Source organism: Apodemus sylvaticus, chromosome 17, assembly GCF_947179515.1.
Source record: "Apodemus sylvaticus chromosome 17, mApoSyl1.1, whole genome shotgun sequence".
Lineage (NCBI taxonomy): Eukaryota > Metazoa > Chordata > Mammalia > Rodentia > Muridae > Apodemus > Apodemus sylvaticus.
Window position 1 is genome coordinate 69,109,146 of NC_067488.1, and position 25,705 is coordinate 69,134,850.

General features: G+C 44.2%; 1 protein-coding gene across 1 annotated transcript in view; it reads right to left on the reverse strand.

Moving 5' to 3' along the window:
* Scn8a (sodium voltage-gated channel alpha subunit 8) overlaps positions 1-25,705 on the reverse strand; it is a 101,253-nt gene that overhangs the window by 40,033 nt on the left and 35,515 nt on the right. The window contains exons 10-12 of the mRNA XM_052161249.1: positions 24,331-24,624; positions 15,832-16,188; positions 1,833-1,965 (exon numbers count right to left, since the gene is read on the reverse strand). Of these exons, the coding sequence (XP_052017209.1) occupies positions 1,833-1,965; positions 15,832-16,188; positions 24,331-24,624 (784 nt within the window). The remainder of the gene's footprint in view (positions 1-1,832; positions 1,966-15,831; positions 16,189-24,330; positions 24,625-25,705) is intronic.

Consider the following 25,705-nt stretch of genomic DNA (forward strand, 5'->3'; position numbering starts at 1 on the left):
GTGTAGCATGTATGTGTGTGAATATGTGAGTGTATGTAAATATGTGGATGTGTGCATGAGTGTGTGTGAGACTGTATGTGTTGAGGGTGTGTATGTGAGTATGTGTATGTATGTATGTGTTTATATGTGTGAGTGTGTGAGAGTGTATGTGTGTGAGTGTGTATGTACGTAAGTGTGTATGAGTGTCAGTGTGTTAGTATGTATGTGTGTGAGTATGTATGTGTGTGTGAGAGTGTGTATGTATGTGTGTATGAATGTCAGTGTGTTAGTATGTATGTGTGTGAGTGTGTGTATGTGTGTCTAGTGGAAAGAAGAGAATGTATAGAGCAGAGGGAAGAAGACAGGGGCAGTTTCAAAGTGCAAGTGCCCATGCTCTTACTCAACGCAAGCCTCTGGAGGTGACGCCACACCGATACTCCCCTGTTCCAAGCACAGCAAAGCCAGTGTGACAGTGTTGCTTGAGCCTCCACATTGGCCAGACCCTGTGCCAGGCCACAGCAGTGAGCAATCAGTAATGGCTGCGCTGAATGGATCATTCTGTTGCGACCGTGTCCCTGCCAGTAATGAACGCATCTGAGGGAGCTCGGCTTTCTATCTCGAGTGCCACTCACACTGGGAAAAGTTCTGTCTTGAGCTCTAAGTGCATAATAAAACTAGTCAAAATTCTCAAGCTACTGTTTCTCAGCTCGTAGTTCTTACAGTCTGCAGTAATTTGCCTGAAACTTCAAAACGAATGCCACAAAGCTTGAAGATGCTCTATCAGATGCTGACCTCTGCGGGAACTGAAAACCCAGCGTGAACAGTGGCTGCTGGGGCAAGCAGCTGAGAGTTTGTTCAGCTTGATATTCTTACGCCCCGTGGTATTTCTCACTGTTTGCACCTCTGGGGATATCAGTGCTACTACAGGGATTTTTTAGGGGTTCTCTTTCCATGGCACCCCTATCCCAACAGACAGATAGACAGATAGATACACACACACACATAGTGAGCTTAAGCAACTCAGAAAAATGTGTCCTGGGCTAGCAAGGAACTGTTCCACACCATCATCTCGCGGACTGTGCTTAGTGCTGAGTCAGCCTGGCAGAGTGAACCATGAGACCTGAAGCCTCAGAAACATCCAGATTCAGCTAGAGAAGCCTGTACCAAAGGAATAAAACACAAACAGAACCAACGGGAATGCTTGTGAGGGAAGCTAGGTCCTGAGTTGGCATCCAAGTGGAGCCTGGGATATATACCAGAAGGGCAGAGAGGCTGGAACCTGCTGGGGGACCACTGCCTAAAGGAAGCTCCCAGCTGTTCCAAACTGTGTCAGGGAGAAGCCATGCAGCCCAGAGAAGTCAACTCCCACAGACAACCCCACAGACAGGATGCAAAGTGGCTGCTCACTCCCTGTGTACCAAGTCCTGAAGAGAGACTTGTGGTTCAGGGTTCGAGTCATGCACTTCACATATTTGTGGCTCTTGGAGGTGCTCAGAAAGTGGCAGCTAGGAACAATCTAACACACAGTACAAGTTCCTTCAGGAAAAGCCCAAAGGGCTGTAGGTCGGCAGAGCGGAGCGGAGGAAGGGCGGGTCCCCTGAGCTTCTCAACATCCTCCAGGGATTCCCCACTGTTCTGCCCGCCACACCCGTGTGTGATGCTGCTGGCAGGTCTGAGGTGTTCATTCCATTCTCTACACGCAGCTTTGGGGAGACAGTTTGTGACCCTGATTTCTGTATGTGGTGGGATCTATTCCAAAGGCTCGCCGGGCCGTACAAGGGGTGGGGCTGTATTTACCACACACACTACACACTCACAGCTCAGTTGCCCCATAGGTAAGACAGGGCACACACCTTCCACTAGTGTGTTTGTGACAACGCTCATTATACTGTTGATTCTGTCCTTCCGTCCGTAGGAGGCGAGTTGTTCCATGGAAACTAAGAGAGATCCAGGGCCTTTCTTCTTAATCTCCACCTCAGTTGTTCCCTGAAAAATAAAATAAAATAAAGCAAATAGGGTGAGTGATATTTGGTCAACAGGGCATTGGGCCCCCCTGCGTTGACAGGTAAGCGTGAGCAAGAGCCTTATCATCTGCATGTTTATTTTTTAAGATTTATTTATTGATTGATTGATTTAATGTATATGAGCATGCTGTCCTTGACACGGCAGAAGAGGGCATCGGGTCCAATTATAGGTGGTTGTGAGCTACCATGTGGTTGCTGGGAGTTGAACTCATGACCTTTGGAAGAGCAGTCAGTGCTCTTAACTGTTGAGCCATCTCTCCAGCCCTATCTGCATGACTTTCCAAAAAAAAAAAAAAAATTTTTTTTTTTACTAGTTCTTTAAGAATTTAGTACAAGTGATTGATTATGTGTCCACACCCCCCAACTTCTCCTGGACCCGCTCACCTTCTTCCCTAACCACTCAACTTTGTGTCCCCCTTCCTCTCCCAAGTAGCTATCGATCGCCAAGGGCTCCTCAGCCAGGGGTGGGCTCCTCTATGCCCACCTCCCCTCTCCAAGCCTGAATTTGGTCCAGCTTGAGTTCCTACAAGTCTTACCCAACCATGAGCCCTGCAAGCTCTAATCATGACTAGCCCTGTCAAGATATCCCAGCAAGATGCTGTCTGTGGCAGCAGCACTGACATCTTGAGAGTAGACAGTCACTTTCTGACTGGATTTAGGTCCTGTTCCATTAGACGCTCAAACAAACAAACAAACAAACAAACACAACTCTTGACCCTATAACACTACTCATAAGTCGGCCATGGATGTTCTTTAGTTCTGAGACCAAGTCATTTGAATTTAGCCAGATCTTCAATGAACCCACGAATCTGGCTGGAACCCAAATAGCTCCTCTGGTTAAAACTTGAGCAGGAATGCTACAGCCCCAGGGACATGGAGATGGGAGCAGACACTGTGTTCCACTGCCTTAGTCTCATAGCCACAACATTTGGCTAGAATTGGCTTGCTTGCCAAAACAAGATGCACCTCTACCTGAAAATTAGAAGGCTGACTTCCTCCCCAGATGCTGGTCTGGTCTGGAAGAGCTCCACCCATCTTTGTCCTGTTCAAATGGATGTCTTAAAAGCCGTCTGTTGGCTAACCATTTTGTCCCTGTATTATGTCACCTGTGTGGACTTTTCTGCTCCTTCCATGGTGGCTTGGGCAGACAGTCACTGTTACCAGCACAGGGAAGGACATGTTTGTATGAGGCAAGAGAGGCATGTCAGATCAGCAACAAAATAATCTTGGTTGTTTTAGAAATAAAACACATCTGAGGAGCTATTCAAAAACTCTCTGTCCTTACACTTGTTTAGATTTAAAAGACTGTACAGGGGATAATTCCAAGTAGATGACAAAATTAATCTCATCAGAGTTTTTACTTACATTGCTCTACTGACTTAGGCATTTGTCTATGTAGCGGGACTACAGAAGAAGTGGAAATAAGAAATAACCGATTTCCCTGGGAATTCCTTTTTGTAGTTCTATAAAAACATCTGTATATGTACGAATGACTTATTAACTATTATTTCAGATAAGGTACTGTTTCTGAGAATCAATTTTTGCCATAATTTTCATTCCAATAGAATATTTAATAAATCATATTAAATCTTTGAGACTGTAAAAAGGATAACCACGTAAAAATGAATGTATGAAGGCTCTCTATATTAGACACTTACTTCTGGCATTGGATTTATCTGCGTTTTTACTGAGTTGACCCTTCTATCAATCTACAGAATACATGAGAGATGATTTTCAAAATGTTCACCCCAGAAAAGACCAAATGACAAATATGGAAGGGAAAACTCCATATATTATGGCTTTGGTGCCTATTTTCTGTATCTGTATATAGCAAGAAATAGTTTCTTCAGACTGCATTACTAGCGACCTTTAAAAAAAAACAAGAAGATTAGTAAAAGCAGAGGCTAAAAGGTGGGGTGTAGTCACCAGGCTGTCAATGATAATCAGAAGCCAGCGCTCTTCCCTCTGTCTCCAAAGAAATAGGGAAGGATCCTATGCACTCAAAGGAAAATTCTGCCAAGAGGAGGCTACAATTCTGAACATTTGCATAAAAACACAGGCATCCAAATTCATTAAAAAACAAAACAACCCCCAAAGCCAAAAAAGCAAAGACACCACTACAGCTTAAATCACATATTGATCCCCCCATAGTAGGCGACTTCAATACCCCAATCTCACCAATAAGCAGGTCACCCAGGCAAAAACTAAACAGTAGTGTTCGAGCTAAATGACCCTACAAATGGACCTAGCATATGTTCACAGACACAAAGCACAAAGCACCTAAGCACAAAAGAATGCATCTCCTCTAAACCTCACAGAACCTTCTTCAAAACTGATATCTACATACTTGGACATAGAGCAAATCTCAACAAATATAAGAAAATTTAAATAGCTCCCTGATTTGTACCTGGCTACCATGGATTAAAGCTGGATATCAACAAGAGGAACAAGAGAAAGCTTACAAACTCAGGGAAACTGAACAACTGTCTACTGAATGAAAAACTGGGTCAAGATAGACATTAAGGAAGAGTTAGAAACCTTTTTAAAATTGAATGTAAATGAGACATACAACATACCTAACCTGTGGGACACAATGCAGGTGATTCTAAGAGGCAAGTTCTTAGCACTAAGTTGCCTACATCAAAAAGTGGGAGAGATCTCCTATTAGAGTTCATTAAAAAAGCACTCTAGAACAAAAGGGAAAGCTAAGGCCCCCAAGGGAAGAGGTGAGGAAGTAAACTTGGGGACGAATCAATAAAACAGGACCCAGAAAGCAAACAGAAATCAATGCAACAAAGAATTGTTTCTTTGAGAAAACTCAATGATGGGTAAACTCTTAGCCAAATTAACTAAAATACGGAGGGAGAAGATAAAAATTAACGAAGTTAGAGACGAAGCGAAACATGACAACAGACACCAGAACTCCAGAGATTATAAAAACATACTTTCAAACCTATACACTCCACCAAATTAAAAAAATGTGAAAGAAATGGATACTTTTCTTGATATATATGATCTCTAAAGTTAAATCAAGATCAGACAAGCAATTTAATTATACTTATAACCCTTAAGGAAATAGCAGTCATTAAAAACCTCCCAACCAAAATAAGTCTAGGGCCAGATGGCTTTAGCTCAGAATTCTACCAGACTTTCAAAGAGTGAACACCAATACTCTTCAAATTACACCACAAAATAAAAACAAAAGGAACAATTGTTTTTACAAGGTCACAGTTAACCTGATACCCAGATCACATAAAGGCCTAACAAAGAAAGAGAATTACAGACCAATTTCTGTTATGAACGTAGATGCAAAAATTCTGAATAAAATACTCGCAAACCAAATACAAGAATAAATCAAAAAGATTATCCATCACGATCAAGTAGACTTCAACCCAGAGATGCAGTGGTGGTTTAACATACATAAATTGTAAATGTAACCCACTACATCAACAGACTGAATGATAAGAAACATGTGATTATTTCAGATGCAGAAAAGGCCTTTGACAAAATCTAACGCCCCTTCTAATATCCTGGAGATATTAGAGATATAAGGGACAAATCTTGACATAATAAAGGCAGTTTACAGCAAACCCAAGGCCAATATCAATCTAAATGGAGAGAAATTCAAAGCATTTCCACTCAAATCCAGAACAAGACAAGGCTGTCCACTCTCTCCATATCTAGACAACTACAGCACTTGACATCTTAGCTAAAGCAATAATATAAAGGAGATCAGGGACTTCAACAAAGGCCAGGTACATTGACTCTAACAGAAGAGAAAGGGGAATAGTGTTGAACTCATTGCCCAGGAAAAGGTTTTATGAGCAGAACACTGATAGCACAGGCACTAAGAACAATTAATAAATGGGACCTTATGAAACTGAAAAGCTTCTGTACTGCAAAGGACTCACACCATCATTCTGACTAAGGATCAGGCAAAAGAATGGGAAAAAAATTTTTTAAGTCAACTAAAGAACTAAAAAAAATTGGACATCAAGAAAACAACCCAATTAAAATTAAAATGGAGTACACAGATCTAAACAGTATTCTTGAAAGAAGAAACACAAATGTTTGAGAAACACTGAAATGTTTAACATCCTTAGTCATCAGGAAGATGCAAATCAAAACTGCTTTGAGATTCCCTCTTACACCAATTTGAATGACCAAGATCATTAATACAAGCGCCAGCTCATGCTGGGAGGACGTGGAGTAAGTGGAGCACCCATCCATTGTGGGAAGATGTGTAGTTTGAGGAGCGCTCATCCAGTGCTCATAAGGCTGCAAACATTCAGCCACTGTGGAAAGCAGAGTGGTGGTTCCTCAGGAAGCTGGGCCTGCATCTACTCAAGAGCCAGCTATACCACTCGGGCCTATGCATACCTAAGGGACTCTACATCCTGCCGCAGACGCACTTGCTCAACCATGCTCATTGCTACTCAGTTCACAATAGCCAGAAAGTGGAAACAGATTAGATGCCTGTTAGCAGATAAATGGATAAAGGAAACACGGAACTCAGCCGTTAAAAACATAAAATCATGAAATTCAAAAGATTAGAATCATTCTAAATGGGATCACCAAGATCCAAAAAGACAAATGCTATGTGTATTGGCTTATATGTAGATACTAGCTGTTAAGTTTTTGACAAGCTGGCTACAGTCTGTATAATCTCAGTGGTTAGATACGTACTAAGAGTAAGGTACCAGCAGAGTGGAGTGAATCACCCCAGGAAGGGGAAGTAGAATAGTAGTGGATAGACTGAAGGGTAGACTGGATAGGAGGATCAGATGGGGAGGGGAGGAGAAGGGCCGTGGGGGAAGGGACTGAGAGTAGGGTAGTGTAACTAAGGCCATTGGAGGGCTCCTGTGGAAATCCACTACAGTCCAAGCTTCCTAAATACATACACAGAAAGGTGATCTAAATGGAACTACCGAAGAACACAGGAGACGGAGGCCCAACTGGACCTCTCCCATCACCAAATAAAGCTTCCAGTACTGGAAATGGGTTATATCTAATATAATTGTTAGCCAAGAGGGCTCCATGGGACAACCCAGGCTATTTCCAAGGCTATTAGTTGCTATCTACCAACTGATAGCAAGGCCCCACTGCTAAAGACAACACCCATGTAACTCACTGAACATGGAGAAGCCAAGCTGCTGCCGACCTAGAGCCTTTATCTTTATGGACCAGTTCACGGCACTGGAAGGAGCTCTGTAGGCTACCCCTGGAGAAAGGTGAACACCAACTCAGCCACAAACCCTTTAATCTACGGTGGCAAACTGCTTGCAAGACCCACTATTGCAGACCATTGGATATCTGACTGGATTTTAGGCTCACTTCATGAGATGGAATCCATCCCTGACACTGGGTGGTCAAGAGCCTGAGACTAGATAGGTCAGGGACCTGGGGGAAAGCAGATTCTAATGATCTTCTAAAGGAATGTAGCAACAAGACGAACCCTAACAACATCTGCTGTACTCATAGATGAGTGGCCTGTTCAGCCATACTCAGAGAGGCTTCCTCCTGCACAGATGGGAGCACAGAGCCCACAGCTGGACAACACAGAGAGAGGCTTCCTCCTGCACAGATGGGAGCACAGAGCCCACAGCTGGACAACACAGAGAGAGGCTTCCTCCTGCACAGATGGGAGCACAGAGCCCACAGCTGGACAGTGTGCAGAGAGAGGCTTCCTCCTGCACAGATGGGAGCACAGAGCCCACAGCTGGATAGCGCAGAGAGAGGCTTCCTTCTGCACAGATGGGAGCACAGAGCCCACAGCTGGACAGCGCAGAGAGAAGACCTTGGACCACTAAGGCCTAAATGAGATGTTTGCATCAAATCCCTGCCCTGTGGCTCTGGGAACCCTGTGGCTCTGGAGCTGAGAAGACCGTAAGAGCCAATGGGGATGGAGGACAGCAAGGGGACCAGGCAGGACAGATGCACACATGAGCTCACACAGACTGTGGCAGGACACACGGGGCCTGTGATGGTCTGAGCCTGATGGGGTCATAGTGCTGAAAGAGCAAGTGGACGTGAACCTAACCCTGGAGCTATCTCCAGTGATAACTGCTTGCAAAATCAACAGAGTCTCATTGAATATAAGAACCACTCCTCAAGGCAAGCCCAGCAGTAGATGGCTGACAGAGCTTGAATTCAATGGCAGTTTTGGAGGGGTTTTGTCTCATAATGCTTTGTGAGGGCTCTCTCTCTCTCTCTCTCTCTCTCTCTCTCTGTCTCTCTCACTCACTCACACACTCTCTCTCTCGTATAGAATAGAGTTTATTTAAGGCATGAGGAGGAAAGTTGAGGGGGTAATAGAGACAGAGAAAGGGAGGGAGAGAGAAAAGAGAGAGAGAAGAAAGAAGAGAGAAGAGAGAAGAGAGAAGAGAGAAGAGAGAGAGAGAGACAGAGACAGAGAGACAGAGAGTGTAAATGAGTAGAGGCTGACATGAGCACGTGGAGAGACAGAAGGGAAAGAAGGTTAAGGGGGCAAGAGGAGAAGAGAGGAGAAGAGAGGAGAGCTTTGTTCTGTTTTGACCTTATAGGTCCTTTGCATATATATATTTTAGTTTCTTTCTTTCTTTTTTTTTTGTTTTGTTTTTTGTTTTTTTTTGTTTGTTTGTTTGTTTTAAGACAGGGTTTCTCTGTGTAGCCCTGGCTGTCCTGGAACTCACTCTGTAGACCAGGCTGGCCTCGAACTCAGAAATCCGCCTACCTCTGCTTCCCAAGTTATATTATAGTTTCTAGTTTCGTGTTTTTATGGAATTCTGTGTGTATGTGATTGTGTGTGTGCGTGCGTTTGTGTGTCTGCATCCACATACATTTCTTGGGCTTTTTCTTTGGCTCTTTTTCTTGTTTGTTAATTAAATGAAAACATCTTGTTTAATGAAGGAAGGTGAAAACCATATACTTTACAAGTCGACACTTATGAACAGGAACTGAGCTACGGTAAGACAGATTAGAAATGCCTCCCAGCACAGGGGAACCAGACTAGGACGAGGGGGAAGTCACGTCAGAGCAGGGCAGAGTCCTGGTGCAGTAAGGCTAACATTAGGGAAGTAATCTGTAACTGCCAGAGAATCCCTTCCCTGTTCACCAGCAATTCTGGTGACTCTTGGGTGAGAGTCACACAAGGCCAAACAACTTAACAGTGAATGGTTTGACAGGGAATCTGGGTCACAGAGTATGTGACTAAGTATCCTCTGTTATCTCTGTTATGGAAACAGAACACATGCTGCAAATTCAGACTGTGCTGCAGCACTTACTGTCATTTTGTCTGCAACTCCAGGTGTCTTAATTAGGGGTTTACTGCTATGAACAGACACCAGACCAAGGCAACTTTTATAAGGATAACATATAAATGGGGCTGACTTAAAAGTCCAGTCCAGTATCATCAAGGCAGGAGCATGGCAGCATCCAGGCAGGCATGGTGCTGAAGGAGCTGAGGTCTACATCTTCACCTGAAGGCCTCTAAGAGAAGACTGGCCTCCAGGCACCTAGGACTAGGGTATTAAAGCAATGCCCACAGTGACACACTTCCTCCAACAAGGCCACACCTCCTAATAGTGCCACTCTCTGGCCCAAGCATATACAAACCATCACACTGGACATGCCAAGAAGCAGGATGCTTTACCAGATAAAAGAGCAGGCACTGTTTGTGGGCTGATTCCAGGCCATGGCCATGGACATGAGGAAGCTACTGGTTGATAGAGGTGAATGTCCCACGTGACTGACTAGGGTCCATGATCCATTTGCTCTGGTAAACTTGGACCTTAGTTGCAAATGAAAACTAGAATTAAGGGAGTGGCCAATTAAGTTGGTTCCCTGGGCTGTTTGCAATAATCCAGGGGCTTGGGTTCTTTGGCAAATCCTGGCTCTAGGTTTTCACGTGTAACCTGGTCACTGCCTACCTGCAGATGGTGTCACTGGCACTTGTCAGCTCAGACTGATTAACAGGAGGATGGGAAGCGCCTATGATGACATAATGTTGTCTAATGACATCACTAAGCATCACCAAGCACAGGCGGGACCAAGTGTCATGCCGAGAAAAACTATGCGTGTCACTAGGATATCCAACTGTCTAGATCCAAAGTGCACAGAACTCCAAGCTGGGCAACCAGGCCCAACACGCCCTCTCTTTCTGAGGTGTAGAAAGCTGCAGTTGAAAGGCTAGATTCTTAGTTCTTGCTTCTTTTCAAAAAAAAAAAAAAAAAAAAAACCCGAAATGAAATGAAAATACACACAAGTTATCATTTTGAGCCATTTAAAAATGAATGATTTACTTTAGGTCTTTAGAATATTGATAGTTCTGTACAACCACTCCCTAACGGCTGTATCCTAACTACACTCTCTGCCAGACTCTGCCAATCAATAATCTGGTTTCTGTCTTGACAGATTTGCCGCTTTTCATTAAAGAGTCACGTGATGCACGGCCTTTGCAGTACGGCTTCACCCAGCCTGTGTGAAGCTTCATACACGGCACATAAAACCTTGTTCCACTTCACAGATGAATAACGCCACTCTGTGGAGCTGGGACATGTTTGTTCATCATCAGCTGACGGACTTGGGTTGTCCCACTTTCTGATCACTATGAATGATGACTGTGAGTATTCACGTATCTAGTTTGTGGTAACATGCCTCAATTCTCTCGGATGTGTTTGCAAGAGCAGCTTTGCTAGGACACCAGACAATGCTATGTGACTTCTGACGAACAGCAGGAACTACTGGCCAAAGTGGCTGTCACATTTTACTCCTTCATGAGCAATGCTGGCTGCTCTTTCTTCAGCCAGGCCATGGCCGCCGGAAGTTAGACTCCCTCTGAAAAAGCAGCTTTATAGTGAGCTTTCATCTATAATTCCCCTGGGAATTCTGGGAAGTGACCCCTTCTAGAAGCTGCTGCCAACTCTTACCACACGGGAGGGGAGCTGAGGGTCACTGAGGTGGTGTGGGTAGATATTGACCTTTGGGCTAGGTTGGTCAGGCATTGTGGTACACATCTACTTACAATTCCACAGTTGGAAGGTAAGGCAGGAAGATCACAAGTTCAAGGCCTAGGTTACACAGTGAGACTCTATCTAATCAAGTAAAGAGGCTGGGGTTGTAGTTCAGTGATGCAGACTTAGTGCTTGTCTAGCATGCATGAGACCCTGGGATCACAGGAAACACATACACACACACACTCTGAGATCACAGGAAACATACACACACACACACACACACTGGGATCACAGGAAACACACATACTACACACACACACACCCTGGAATCACAACGCACGCGCGCGTGCGCACACACACATACACACATATCCTGGAACCCCAGAAACACACACACCCTAAACTCAGCACAAGCTAGTTCCATCACCATCGTTTTTAGCCCAAACACGAAATCTATCAGGATACTCGGCTACTGATGCCCAGCCTCTTAAACTGGAGCCATTCTCATAAAGATGCGACTACATCTGTAGGTGTCCAGTCCTGCCCACATTTCTCCAGATCTTCCCAAAGAAGGTCCAACTTCATACTGAAACCAAATTGCCTTCACAAGGAATATACAACTGAACTTTATCTGCCACCAGGCACTTTCTTAGAACTGAAATTTATAGTATTTTAAAAGCATCCTTAGAACCACTATAATCATTAACCAGTCACCTACCTAGTCAAGCATTTCTTCAATTCCTTTGGAGTTCTACTTTGAAATAAGTTTATAATGGCTTCCTTTTCTCAAAGGATCTGTATGGTCTTAGAAGGGTCCCACCCTTTCCAAGTCAGGCAAACAACTTTTCCATCTTTCTTTGGGCTAAAAGAGATGGCTAGAGCATGGCAAAGTCAGGCTATGAGCACCTCAGCCACCACATCACCTTCACAGCAGCCCCTATGGCAAAGGCCTCCTGCTTTGCCATCACTTTTGGTTTTGCTTTTTACAGAGAAGAGAAGGGCCAAGCAATAAATCTTCCCAGAGTCCCACGAGCAGACGAACAGGAGAGCTTGTGCTTTAGGGTCAGTCTCAAGGTAGAGCTTTATGCTCACATCTTAACTCTACTTCCTGTGTGATCTGGGAGGGCAGAGGGGCTGCTTAATTCATCAAAGGCGATAGCAACACCTCCCTCTCAGGGGGCGGGCTGTGAGCATCACAGGGGACCAAGCCTGGACATTTGTAATCTGCCTCAACAGATTTCTCAGTTAGGTGGGTTCTGGACTGTTGGTGGCACCTGCTTCCTTTATGAGCAAAGACCAACGGTTGGTTCTCAGTTTTCCAGTTCAGAGAGAAAGACATGGAGGAGTCTCCTTACCCAGAGGAATCTCCTCCTCTGCATCAGCAAAAAAGAAAAGAATTTCTAAACTAAAAAAAAAAAAATCCATCTGTCAATCACAACCACATAATCAATGAGGGTGTGAATGATTTTTGTGAGATGCTAATGATATAATGCCCAGAAGTCAGTCAGTCTTTCTTTCTTCCCTCTCTTTCTCTCCTTCCTTCCTTTCTTTCTTCTCTCTCTCCTTCTCTCTCCTTCCTTCCTATCTATCTTTCTATCTTCCTTCCTTCTTTTCTTTTCTTTTCTTTTCTTTTCTTTTCTTTTCTTTTCTTTCTTTTCTTTCTTTCTTTCTTTCTTTCTTTCTTTCTTTCTTTCTTTCTTTCTTTCTTTCTTTCTTTCTTTCTTTCTTTCTTTCTTTCTTTCTTTAATTTTATTTTTATTTCTTACCTGGACCCAAGCCTAGGCATACATACTGAATAAAGTATCAATGGCTTCTATACCAGTCCACAAAGCATGAGTATGTGTGAAGACATGTTAGTTCTTAATATGTATGATAGTAAGGATCAATATATCTTAGCCTAAAGAGAGTGATTATTTATCTGGCTTACGCTTCCAGATGAGTAATTAATACCTTAAATTTCATAATTAAAATGATAATGTTTAACATAAAAGAATTAATATGCTATGTCCTTTTAGGAAAAATGACTATTTCCCCAACTTTGCAAAGAAGCTAATATTTTAATTGTCAGCAAGATCTCTTGGGTCTCAGGAGACCTGGGTTCAAGTTTCACTTATTCACTTACATAAGTTACTGAACCTCTCTATGAGGACAAAATCACTTTATAGTGTGGTCACAAAAAGTAAGCACTAGCGAGCTGTGGTAGCTCAGGTCTGCAGGCCCAGTGCTCAAGAGGCTGGGGCCAGATGGTCTTGAGTCAATGCTAAACTGGGTTACACACAGAGCTCTAGGGCAATCTGAACTACGCAGTGAAATCTTGTCTCAAAACAAGCAAGCAAGCAAGCAACCAACCAAAACCCAAGGGGATAGAAGGAAATGCAGCTCAGTCATAGAGCGATTGCCCAGCCTTGGGTTAGACCCCCGTCCCCTACACACGGAATATGGACATAGTTGATCGATGTATAATCAACACAAGTTATGGGAAATAACTCAGCTTCTCATTCACACGGAATGTCTCTAGCCTTCAACCAGTCGTCTTTCCGCTCCACATCTGTCTCCATGTGCATTCAATCTCAAACCACACAGCAGATGCATCCTACTTGGTCTGTTTGGTTCTTTAGAACCTGTTAGGACAACTGACCCCTCTTCCCGCACCGTGAGGAATCAGCCACAACCGAAGCGTTCTGGCTTCCTTGGCTATGAAGCCCTTGGGGATGACAATAACGCCTTTGCCTGCTGCCTCTTCCTGCCATGCTGGAGTTCTGACTCCTGGCCTTGGGGATCTTCATTCCTGTCACCAACATCACTTAGGGCACTTTTAAAGAATCTCCTAAGTGCCTACATGGCACTCCACAGTGCAGGGAGGGACAGAAACCTTACTGCACGGCCATCTGCTCAACTGAACATTTCTCCAACACAGTACTGCAGAAACCACTCAACTCAACCCAACACAACACAACCCAGGCCAGCCCTCAAGCCTGATCATGCCTAAGCTAATGCTAAGATACTTCCGGGATATCCCTCATACCTTTTCTTTAGGGGTGGGGGGAGAGGCAGCTTTATAATTTAGCTTATAAACTGTAAACTTGCAGTACATCACAATTCAATTTGCCTTTGAATATATGACTTTTTGAGCAGCCTCAGCTGCCCCACCACGTGACCCAATTCTTACTTTCCACTGATGTCCATTCTTGTTGGTTTTTCCTAGAGACTATAACTTTGGGTATCAAGCCCAAAGTTTACCGTAGCTACAGAATCAGTGAAAATCAAATGAAAATGTAACATGATGGTGATATCTTTGTTTATTTTAGCCAGCGCTCTGGTTGCAGGACAGAGTCACTGTTATTACTTTTCATTGTAACTTTAAACAATCGGGTCTCCAGAAGGGCCATGGCCAATGGAGTGGACAGAGATGACATTAAAACTAACTGGAAGGAAAGGGCTTGGTTTTCAGCCGGTAATGGTTCTGGAAATAACTTACAGGCTGGTCTAGGGGCGTAGCCCAGTGGGGGAGCTTTGGCCTAGTGTGTAGATGACCCTGGCTGATCCCAGAACCAAACGCAGTGGCTCTGCCACAGCCATGGTAAGGGAGGGGAGATCTGTAGCTCGTAGATCGCTAAGTAGCTAAGGGACGAGGCATTTTTCTTTTAAATAAAAGGGCAGAGAGAGATGAGGCAATTCAAACAGACTTCTGAATTCTTCCCCCTGCCCCCATTTCCTTCCACCCAGCATGTGCTGCTGGAGAGGAAACGGAGGGCCATGGGTATGTCAGATGCCCTCTCTGCCTTTTGGATTTTTATGTGTCCAGTCAATGGCTTCCCTCAACTCCTAACACAGATCACCCAGAGACATCTCACCCATGATTATCTACTTCCTTTCACACATGCGCCATGCTAATTGAGGGGCTGGTGGTCTTCATGCTGTGTCAGAGGCACGGAGGTGTTAGACGGTTAGACAACATGCTGCCTCAAGAGGCCCACACCAGTCGCGGATGTTAAAAAGCTGGAGGTAGGCAGGGTTAGGACTACCAAGGTATAGTAATTTAAAACTTTTAAAAAGAGCTTAGAATTTAAAGAAATGTGGAGATGGCTTTTCCCAAAGAGGGAGCTGTTACTGAGCCCTTAGACAGTTGATTCTCTGAAGCTCTTATGTGCCACTCCTCCAGAGCCTGACAACTGACTCTGCTTACATTTATCTTCTGCCTTTCTTCTCTCTCCTTCCTCCCCCACACACCATGAGCTCCTGCCCCGACCTCCCACTTTCCCCGGCTCCCCAGTTCCCCATTGCCATCCATCCTGAGACTCTGGGTCCAGTTCTCTCTAAACACTCCTGGCTTGCTCGCCTGGTATATATTCTACCCGGCATCACATGATCATTCCTCTTTGGAAAAAAAAAATCATGTCCCACCCTTTTAGAGGGGCAGAAAATAATTAAAAAATAATATACATTTAAATAGAAATAAAGTCTTTAAATTCCAAGCTGTTTTCCTAGTAGGGAAAGATGGTGGAAGAGAAGCAGTGATTTCAAACTGGCTCGGACTAGGTCACTCACTGGTAGTGGCAAATGTTTCATTCAGTCCTGCAGTCAGTCAATCAAAGCGTGTGTGTATGGGGAGGGGCCTGAGGCCGGTCTGATTTGCTTAGATGGAGGGAAAGGGAAAGTGGTAAAATATAAGGAGCCCAGAAAGGCAGGAGGAGATGAAGCAGAAACTACATTAATGAGTGAGGGAAGACTGAGGGCGAGTAAAGGGAAACTGAGGAGGGACCGTGGAGAGAAGGGAAGGCAGCCCAAGAGGCCAGGAAGGCGGGCAGGAGGCTGCAGGAGGGGAGGCTGCCATGCCTAGCCCGGCCCACCGTGTCCTTCCTTACGCTGTCTGTAGCTGCCTTATCTATTTTCACCTCAGGCAGGAGCCGCCCGATGTGCGAGCCAGGCCCGATGAGCGACACCACGCCATTGCAGTCCACGGTGCTGTTGCGCTTCACGCTGCGCCGCAGGCTGGGGAAGATACGCGACGAGCGGCTGCACTGGCTGTAGCCGCTGTAGCCACTGTAGCTGCTGCGGCGCTCGCGGGCCCGGATCGGGATGAAGAGCGAGTCGCGCCGGCCCTCGCTCTCCTCCACTGTGCTGTGCTCGTCGTCTGCGAACTCGTTCTCCGAGCCGGGGTCCCGGAACCGCCCGGGGCCCCGGAAGCTGAAGATGCTGCTTTTGCTGTTGTGTCGGGAGAGGAAGGGCGAGCCAGGAATGCTGAGCAGCGACTGGGGGTCGGGGGACGAGGGAGGGGGAGAGAGAAAAAGAAAGAGAGGAGTGAGACCAAGCAGCTCCCAGCGACCTGGCCTCCCCTGCCCGATGCGCCCCTGCCCAGTGCGCTCCTGCTGTCTTCTGGCCACACCTGGGACGCCAGAAAGTCCTGAGGGAGGTTGGTCAGTTACCAAACATCTTGCTCTTTAATTACACCTCGCTGCCCAAACGCCCAGGATCTCCAATGGACCCTGCTGGCGAATCACTGTTTCCTGTGCCTACTACTACCAGCTCCCACAGAAGGTGCATTTAACCCTACCCAACTTGGACTCCATGGCCCACCTAGCAAAAACAGAACTTGCCCTCTCTCCATGGGAACCTGTCTGGGGTTCTGATAGAACTAGAAAAGGCCCACTGTTTAGTCAGCGTACACGTGAGATATATATCTCCTCACTTTCAAGGTAACATCTTTTAAAATCAGAATTTAAGTAGTTGTAAATAATTTATTTGCCAATTTAGTTAGTTGTAAATTACATAATTCCCAGCGCTGACACTTTCCAGACTCTATCAAAATTTTCATTTATTTTTATCTTTCAGCACATCTCCTTTGCACATTCCCTCCAAAATTTTATGAAAGTGCATTTTTATGTTTTATTGATCACCACAATAAACAAAAGAAGCACCTCTAAAATTTAAAACTTCCTTCTGTGACTATGAGTCCCTGAGATATTTTTCACTCAGATTATAGATTTTATGAATGTAATTGATCACACTACATATATATAGTTATATTTGACAAACAATTAAAAGTAGCTATTAAAGCATGCCTTTCAATGAGGTGGCTGTTTTTTTTTTTTTTTTAATTCATGCTTCCCTGTTTGTTGACAGGGTTACTTATGAGGGGAGGAAGACATGGTTCACCCATGCCTATTCCTAATAATCGATTTTAAGTGTTGGGACCTCTTATTCATGTAAATATTATCTTGGAAAGAATTGTGTTATAATGTCATTCAATTCTTTGAACTCCTTCCAAGTTATATGGCAAAAACCACATGGCAGACTAGCAGCCAGATGTATTTTAAGGATTTTCCAGATGACAAACTCACTCCTTTTCATTTTGTTAAGCATGGAGCGTGGTGAACTTGCTAGCAGATGCGTTGCCTGGCTAGAAGCAGCCCCTTTCCTGAATGCTGAGGGTCTTGGAAAGGGGGATATTAACGATTCCCAGGGCACTGTGTTCTACTCTTACTCTAAAGCAGTTCTGGCTAACACAACAGAAAAGGGGACAAGCAAAACCATGTTGCATTATCACCAGTGTGGATACTTTAAAGCAAAAGGATTTTATCATAGTACTTGCTTTAAGTACTATGATAAATACATTGTATCAGAGTCTCATAGTACCTGCTCTAAATACATTGCATCAGAGTCTGATAGTACCTGTTCTAAATACATTGTATCAGAGTCTCATAGTACATGCTCTAAGTACATTGTATCAGAGTCTTAAGACTGCAGATTTAGTGTCATTAGTTTAAGGGAGTCTGAAACATGATCTATTCCACAAAGGTAGTTTTCTATATCAAAGGAAGTGGTCAAATTAGACTTGTTTTCACTTGAAAAATTATGACTCCATCTTTTATTTTTAATATACATGTCCCACTCATAATAATTCTAGTCCTGAATTTACATTCCAGAATATTTGATTATTACTATTTTCTCTTAATAGACACATATGAGTTCCTGTTTTAAAGAAAACTTTGTAGCTACTAATGCTTTCAATTGTCCTTTCATCTGACATCCTTAAGGCAAGGAGCCACATAAGATGGCCTGGGATGGGGTGGAAGTGGGGCGTGGGGAGGGTACTGCAGGGGAGCTTTGGGCCCCAGGGCTTGATCTCACCCACAGCTCTGTGTAGGTCAAAGGTTAGGGGATCTGGTTCTTAAGTCTTCAGGTGCTGAAAGGGAGACAAAGCCCAGTGTGAGCTAATGTCAGTAAGAGGAAGGCACTAGTCTTTGAGGGAACTTCTACAATTCAAAGCTGTTGCTGGAGTTTTTGCCTCAGAGTGTAAGCCTACATTTTGGCTAAGTGTTTCTGGTCCCTTCTCTTTTTGTCATGCACGAAGCCTCTGTCCCTAGATATTCTCTTTGAAGAATTCTAATTCAAGGCATGTCACCCGTGCCTTTCACTTGTTGCTTGGTCTTTTCTTAACTTGGCTCTAAAACCCACAAACTGCTGAGACATATCTGAGTTTTATCACTGGGGGCCACATCAAGAAAGTCATAACCAGGACCGGGAGAACAGCCTGTTAACAGTACTTACTGGGGTTCCACCCCAGGCTGGGCTCTGCTCCCAGTACCACAAAAGAAAACAAAGTGAAAAAGAAGAGAAAGTCCCGAACCGTAGGCCACTTCCACCCAAGTGAAGGTAAAGTCATTGTGGAGTGCATGCAGCATGCCGCACACAGGCCTTGTTCAGCAATACTTGTTAAAGGGGGACTCAGCACCCCCTCCCCCCATTGCTATCCTGATACATCCTGGCAGCGAGAGTGGATGACACTCCGGCTAGATTGCAGAATGCTGACTGTATCCTGGTTGTGACTGAGCGCTGGCATTATGAGGGTACACACACATGGCCATGCCTTCCTTCTCCCAAGTTGTGGGTTGGTAGGGGAGCAGGGCCGCTCTACTTTACTGCCCTTGTCTGACACGGGTGCTTCAGTACCCTCATTGGTTCCTGAGCTTGTTCTACGCAGTATCAGCAGTGAGTGCAGCCTTTGCAGATCAGTGCTAGCAGAGGCTTACAGTGAGACAAATGCACACAGGAAATTTTATGGCAATTAACACTGTCATAACACCAAAGGATATGATGATTTCTAGAAATTCATTGTTGTTACATTACACATTTTACAACAGTATCAGCTCATGAACAATTGGAGAAAATAGTAACTAGTCCTTCACCACAGACAGTCTGGTAAGAACAACTGCCTGAAAATGGTGTCTTAAGACACAAAAACAAAAGCTGGGCATGCTGTCATCCCAGAACTCAGGAGGCTGAGGCAGGAGGATCACACAAGTTTGTGACCTGATTAAGCCATAACATCAAGACCCTGTCTCAACAATAACAACCACCAACAAAAGGACACAGTGAGAGGAATTTATGCCTTTGCTCTAGACAGCTGCTGCATGTTGTGCAGGACCACACTGAGGGCGTGTCTCTAGGAAGGAATGGTCAAAGCAGGGGAGGCAGGTCTGAGGCAGCCCCAAACTGGAGAATTCGAATAGTTTGGACTATATGTAAGCTATAGAGGTAGTATTGAATTGCTGGGCACTCATCTTTGGGGTGGTTTGGGGAAGCGAAATACCAGCTTGCACAGAAAGGAAGTAGTTAGGGACGGTAGCTTTGGACTAGTTAAGTCACACATGAAGGAATACTCAAAGGCAACTATGGAGGTAGATATAAGGGAAATTTAATAAACTGTTCAGTGGCACAAAATATCTCCGGGCCTCACGAGAATGACATATGGACAAATCAAAATGGGAGCACCTTTGGTAACTCCCAGAGTCATCTTTAATAATTTGTACACCAGGAGGTGTAGTCAAGCCTGTTCCAGGATTGGTGGGTGCTTTAGTTAACTTCACTGTTGCCCTTCAAGTATGCACCAGGCAGCCACCTGGCCACAGACCTCTCCTCTGTGACTACACGCTCCTCCTCTTCTGTTGTTTAAATTCTCTTCCTTCTCATTGTTCAGCTTTTCCCTGTCAACTCCCCCAACCTTTGCACAGCATCAAGCACCTCTTTCTGGGTACGGCATCCTTTTTATAGTTGTTAAATCTCCTTGGACCATCTACAAGGCCCTTAAGGGCTTAATACCATTTTTATCTTATATCTCTTAGGCTGCTTTCTATATAGTAGATATAACTAGCTTAAATGGCTTATACTCTGATTATACACTGCAGACTGGCCATGCTCATATGTAAGGTCCCCGTTCCCCCTTGACTGGATCATGTTCCACTGATATTGCCCTGTGTGTTAATTTCCCTCTAAAGAAAGACACTCTATTTACTTGATAAACCTTAATTTTATTTAATAAAATAACCATTGTGTTTTAGAGCCATGGCTCTAGTCACTCCTGAGACCTGGTCAGGTTCAGGAAATGAGAAGGTCTTGCTTCTTATTTTAAAAATCATTCTTGTCAACCAATGGAGTGCTTCTGACCCTTCTCAGATGGTCACAACATAACTACTTAAGAAATATCATCTTCTATAGATTTTTCTTGGAAGAATAGCTCTTAGGTGCTCTGGACCTAAGAGATGGATCTTTACATTCTCCACACACAAATCTATAGACATCCACAGATGGACAGATGATAGATAATAGATAGATATGATAGATAACAGATGGTAGATAGATGATAGATAGTTAATAGATGATAGATGATACATAGATTGATAGATGATAGATGAAAGATGATAGATGAATGATAGATAATAAATGATAGATGATTGATAGGTAGATAGATAATAGATAACAGATGATAGACAGATGAGATGATAGATACCTGACAGATAATAGATGACAGAAAGATGATAAATAAATAGATAGATAGATAATAGATGATAGATCATAGATGATAGATGATAGGTAGATGATAGATGGATAGAGGTCTATATATAGAGATATATATATGGTTTTAAACAGTCTATTTCTTTTTCCCTCACTGTTTTCTAACAGTGATTCTTAAAATGTGATCTGAGGACTCCTAGAGGTCTGTCTAACCACCCTGCCTCCCAGCCAGGTCAATAGTGTTTGGTGATCATACCAAGTTAATAACTTTTAAAATTATTCTTATTTTCTCACAAGCATCTGAGGGAAGCTGTGGGCTGACAACTTTGCTATATTTGAAGGCTTTTAGAATTTTCCCCAGCATTTGGAAGCTCTGTATAGGCCAGGGAACCAAAGTTTGGCAAAGAATAATACACGCTACCATCACGCATGGTTTAAGAGCTGTTGGTACCAAACAGCAAAGGAGTTAAGTATATCAGCATGTAGAAGCTTAAAATATATAAGTATGTATAGATTTTCTTAAATATAGCTTCTAATAAGATAGACTAAAATACTTTTAAAGAAAAAGGCTATGTGGGGCCCTCCATCACTTTTATATTTGTGTGTGTGTGTGTGTGTGTTGTTGTTGTGCACATGTATGCAAGTTGTGGGAATCCATTCGTGTCTGTTCCAGGAACTGAACTCACACAGTCAGGCTTGGCAGCAAGATCCTTTACCTACTGAGCCCTCTCACTGACCCTTTGATAATTTTTAAAAATATAAAGATGCTCCAAGACCATAAAGATTTGAGAACTTCTGTAACAGAATACACTTTACAAAACAAAAGCACGGCTTCAGGATAAGTTACAAAAGTGTGGTGAGTCCTGAAAATTGAGAGAAATGAGTGGAGAAGGAGGGTGTGAGAGATGTCTGATGACAACAAGCCGGGTGGTGGTGCACACCTGTAATCCCAGCACTTGGGAGGCAGAGGCAGGCAGATTTCTGAGTTCGAGGCCAGCCTGCTCTAGAGAATGAGTTCCAGGACAGCCAGGGTTACACAGTGAAACCCTGCACCTTTAATCCTGGCACTCAGGAGGCAGAAGCAGGCAGAGCTCTGTGAGTTTAAGGCCAGCCTATAGAGTGAGTTCCAGGACAGCCAGGGCTACACAGAGAAACCCTGTTTTGAAAAACAAGCAAGCAAGCAAACAAATAATGAAATCAGAGAAGAAATGAACATATACCTGAACTGTGCTGTGGAAGACTGAAAATCCCTAAGCCATGTCTGTGTACCAGTAGGGAACACAATGCAGTCAGAGAAACAGCGAGAGTGTCCCAGGGCAAAGAGCATTGCTCATGTGAGGTAGTCCAAGTCAGTCTTGGCTCTCAGGCAGTTATGGCTACTAGTAATCTATATATTTTTTTCAAATGGAGAAATCAGAAGAATTGTAATTTCATGTATAGCAGGGCATCTCAGAACCCAATTTTATTGTCTAAGTGAGGGAGCAGTCAGTGTGACTCTGCTAAAGCCTATAGACAATCAAAAAGTATCCGAAAGCCAAGCCTAGGAGCAGGGAGGTTTCCATTACAGAGCACAGTGATGCTATCCAGACAAGGACAGAACTACAGCAAAGCTGCAGACACAGTCCCCAAGAGAACAGGACTGGGAAAAAGGGTGTGTGTGAAGGTGATACAGGGGTGGCTGAGGGCCATGATGGCATCCTAGAAGAAGCCAGGAAATCAGGTTTCTACAAGTCCAGTGTTCATTTTGCTAATGGTGTCTGAATGTCAGCCATGGGTATGAAATTGTAGGTTAGGACTTGAGTAGAAGAAAGGATATGAAAATAAATAAATGCATAGATAGAAGGCACATAAACAAATACAAAGACAGAAAGCATATAAACAAAAGCACAGATAGAAGGCACATAAACAAATCATAGAGAGAAAGCACATAAATAAATAGAAGGCACATAAGCAAAGGCACAGACAGAAAGCATATAAACAAATGCACTCATAGAGGCATATAAACAACTGCACAGACAGAAGGCACATAAACAACTGCACAGACAGAAGGCACATAAACAAATGCATAGACAGAAGACACACATAGTAAAAAGCAACAAGGAGGCATGCATAATGTGATGGAAAGATGGAGCAGAGATTTTTGCTTTGGGAGGAAGGTCCAAGAGATAGTTCTTCACAGCAAGATGTGAAGATCACCAGTGATGTGGCCATTTACAGATGGGACAGTTCCAACACGACAGAAACCAGCAGTCATATATGTGAAGTATCTGGTGGTTCATTCTGGATTAAGGACCGGGTGCCTGATGGGGACCAAAGATAGAGACTGAAGATGGACTGTGTGCTCACTGGTGTGGGCCATGCTGCAAACTTGATGATAAAGAGCCAGGACTTTATTAGCAGACAGAATCACCCTCATTAGGGAAAATTCTCTCCTTTTTAATTAAACTCTTCTAAACTGTTGATATTTCTTTAATGCCCAACTCAAACTCATTTCCTTTGACAAGATTTTATATTTCCTGTGATACGGAAAAATGAAGGTGGTCAGGGAGCAGTTTCCTGCCTGCCTTTGCCTATTTTCCTGAGGTTTCAAGGGATAAGGGATAAGGTGCCCTTTCTTGCTCATGACTATATCTATTTCCACATTGTCCAAGACTGTGGCCACTGCTATCCTGTTGCACACCACTCTGGAACCTGGCATTGCTGTCTTTTGCCTACAAGCATTATAAAAATGCTAATTTCATCCAGACTCTTCGTGTTTATTATTTATCTATTTATTTTGAAATTTTATTATTTATTTGTGTGTGTGTGTGTGTGTGTGTTTTGCCTGTATGTATGTCTGTGTGCTATGTGCATGCCTGGTGTCCATGGAGGGCAGAAGGTGGCATTGGATCTTTGGAACTGTAACTGGGCCGTGGCCTACCATGTGGGAACTGGGGATCAAACCTGGCTTTTCTACAAGAGCAGCCAGTGTTCTTTTCTTTGAGGCAGGATCTCTTTATAGCCCTGGCTGATCTGGAACTCACTCTGGAGACCAGGCAGGTCTCAAAATTAGAGATCCCCCTGCCTCCACCTTCTGAGTACTGGGATTAAAGGTGCCCCACTCCCACTGGGAGCATGTGTTGTTTTCTTGACACAGGGGCTTGATTTGCAGGCTAGCCTTGAACTCAGGATCCTTTTGCCTTAGTCACCAGAGTGTTGGGATTACCAGCATGTGCCATCGTATCAAACTTTCACACATGCTCAAATAAAATATCCTAAAGACTTCCACAACAGCTATTATTAGCAACAATCACATGCAATTCTTATAGGGCAGTTTGGCCACTAGGAGGGGGACAAGTCCCTTCTGGTGTTTTGACCTACAGCTTGCTAGTGTGAAGCAGTCACTAGTGTGAAGCAAGGCTGCCAAATGCCAGAGTCCGGCCCTGGGCCTGTCTGACCAAGAGGAAGGGCGGGATTGAAGAAGAATGTTTGCTGAGTGATGGCCAGGTTCCCACTGTGGGAGGAAGGACAGGTGTGGGCAGGAGTCTGGGAGCTGCAAGGTTGCAGGATGAAGAAAGCAAGATTCTTTTGGTTTCTCTGAGACAATGCAAAGACTTTACCTGGTTCATGATGGAAAACTTCCTCCCTATCCTGCTGTCTGGCAGCCGGAAGGCCTTCCTCCTCATGCCGTCCTCCGACTCTGACTTAAACACCTTCTCGGGGTCCCCCTTCTCCTCCCCTTCAGAGAGCTCCTTCTGCTTCCTCTTCTTCCGTCGGTTCCGCCGCTCCTTCGCGCTCTTGGAACTGAGTTTAGACAGTTCAGATGAGCTCCGAGGAGAGCCTACCCCATCTTCCCCTTCTTCTTCAATGGCATCTTCTGAGACAGTGCCTGCTGAAGTGGCCATTGCAGCAGCCTAGGAAAGGGACCATAGCAACAGACCTGGTCAGAAGCATTATCTAGGGCCACCCAATCAGCTACTAACAGACAGGGATGTTGGGGAGCCCATCCTGCTGGAGGAGGTTGAGTGACTCAGCACTGGCTGCTTCCACTCTCTGTGAGCTTGCATGCTGGTACTCAGGCTGAAATGACCAGCCCGTCTCGTGTGAGCATGCTGGGGATTTAGTCTGAGTATTCCAGAGAAGGACCTGGCTGCTGTCTTCATATGACAGGATTTCTTAATGAGCAACAATGGAGATGTATGCTCAGAAACTATATTACACATTATCGGGCAAACACTGCAACATGTTCGTGTGTATTTGTGTATGTATGTGTGTGCGTGCGCACATGAGTATGTGTATATGTATTTGTGTATTTCTGTATGTGCATGTGTGTATATTTGTGTGTGTGCACATGAGTATGTGTATATGTGTATTTGTGTATGCATGTGTGTATGTGTGTGTATTTATGTGTGCATGTGTGTGTGCATGAGTATGTGTATATGTATTTGTGCGTATGTACATGTATGTTTGTATGTATGCGTATATATTTGTGTGTGTGTGTATGTGTCTGTGTGTATGTGTGTGTCTCTGTGTATTTGTGTGTATGTGTGTGTGTTTGTATGTGCATGTATATGTGTATGTACAAGTGTGTGTGGTTGAGGCTAGAGGTCAACCCAGGATTCCACCAACCTTGTTTTTTGAGATGGGGTCTCTCACTAGCCTGGAACTCACTAAGTAGACTAGGATGGCTGGCCAGGGACCCCTGGGACCCACCCATCTCCACCTACGGACATGGCTTCAGGGAGCCACCATATCTGGCTTTTTGGGTGGGTTCTTGGGATAAACTCAGGTCCTCGCGCTTCTGTGGCAAGCACCCTGTATTTTGTTTTAAGCTAGAAATAATACTCTCTGGCCACAGTGAACCCATCAAGGGTATCCCAATGTTTCTCTAATCAAAACGTGGGTAGGTGTGGGGTATTGCCCAGCTGTAGATCACCAGTGCTCAGATGCACAAAACTCTGTGTCCAGTCTCCAACACTGAGTCAATAAACAGAC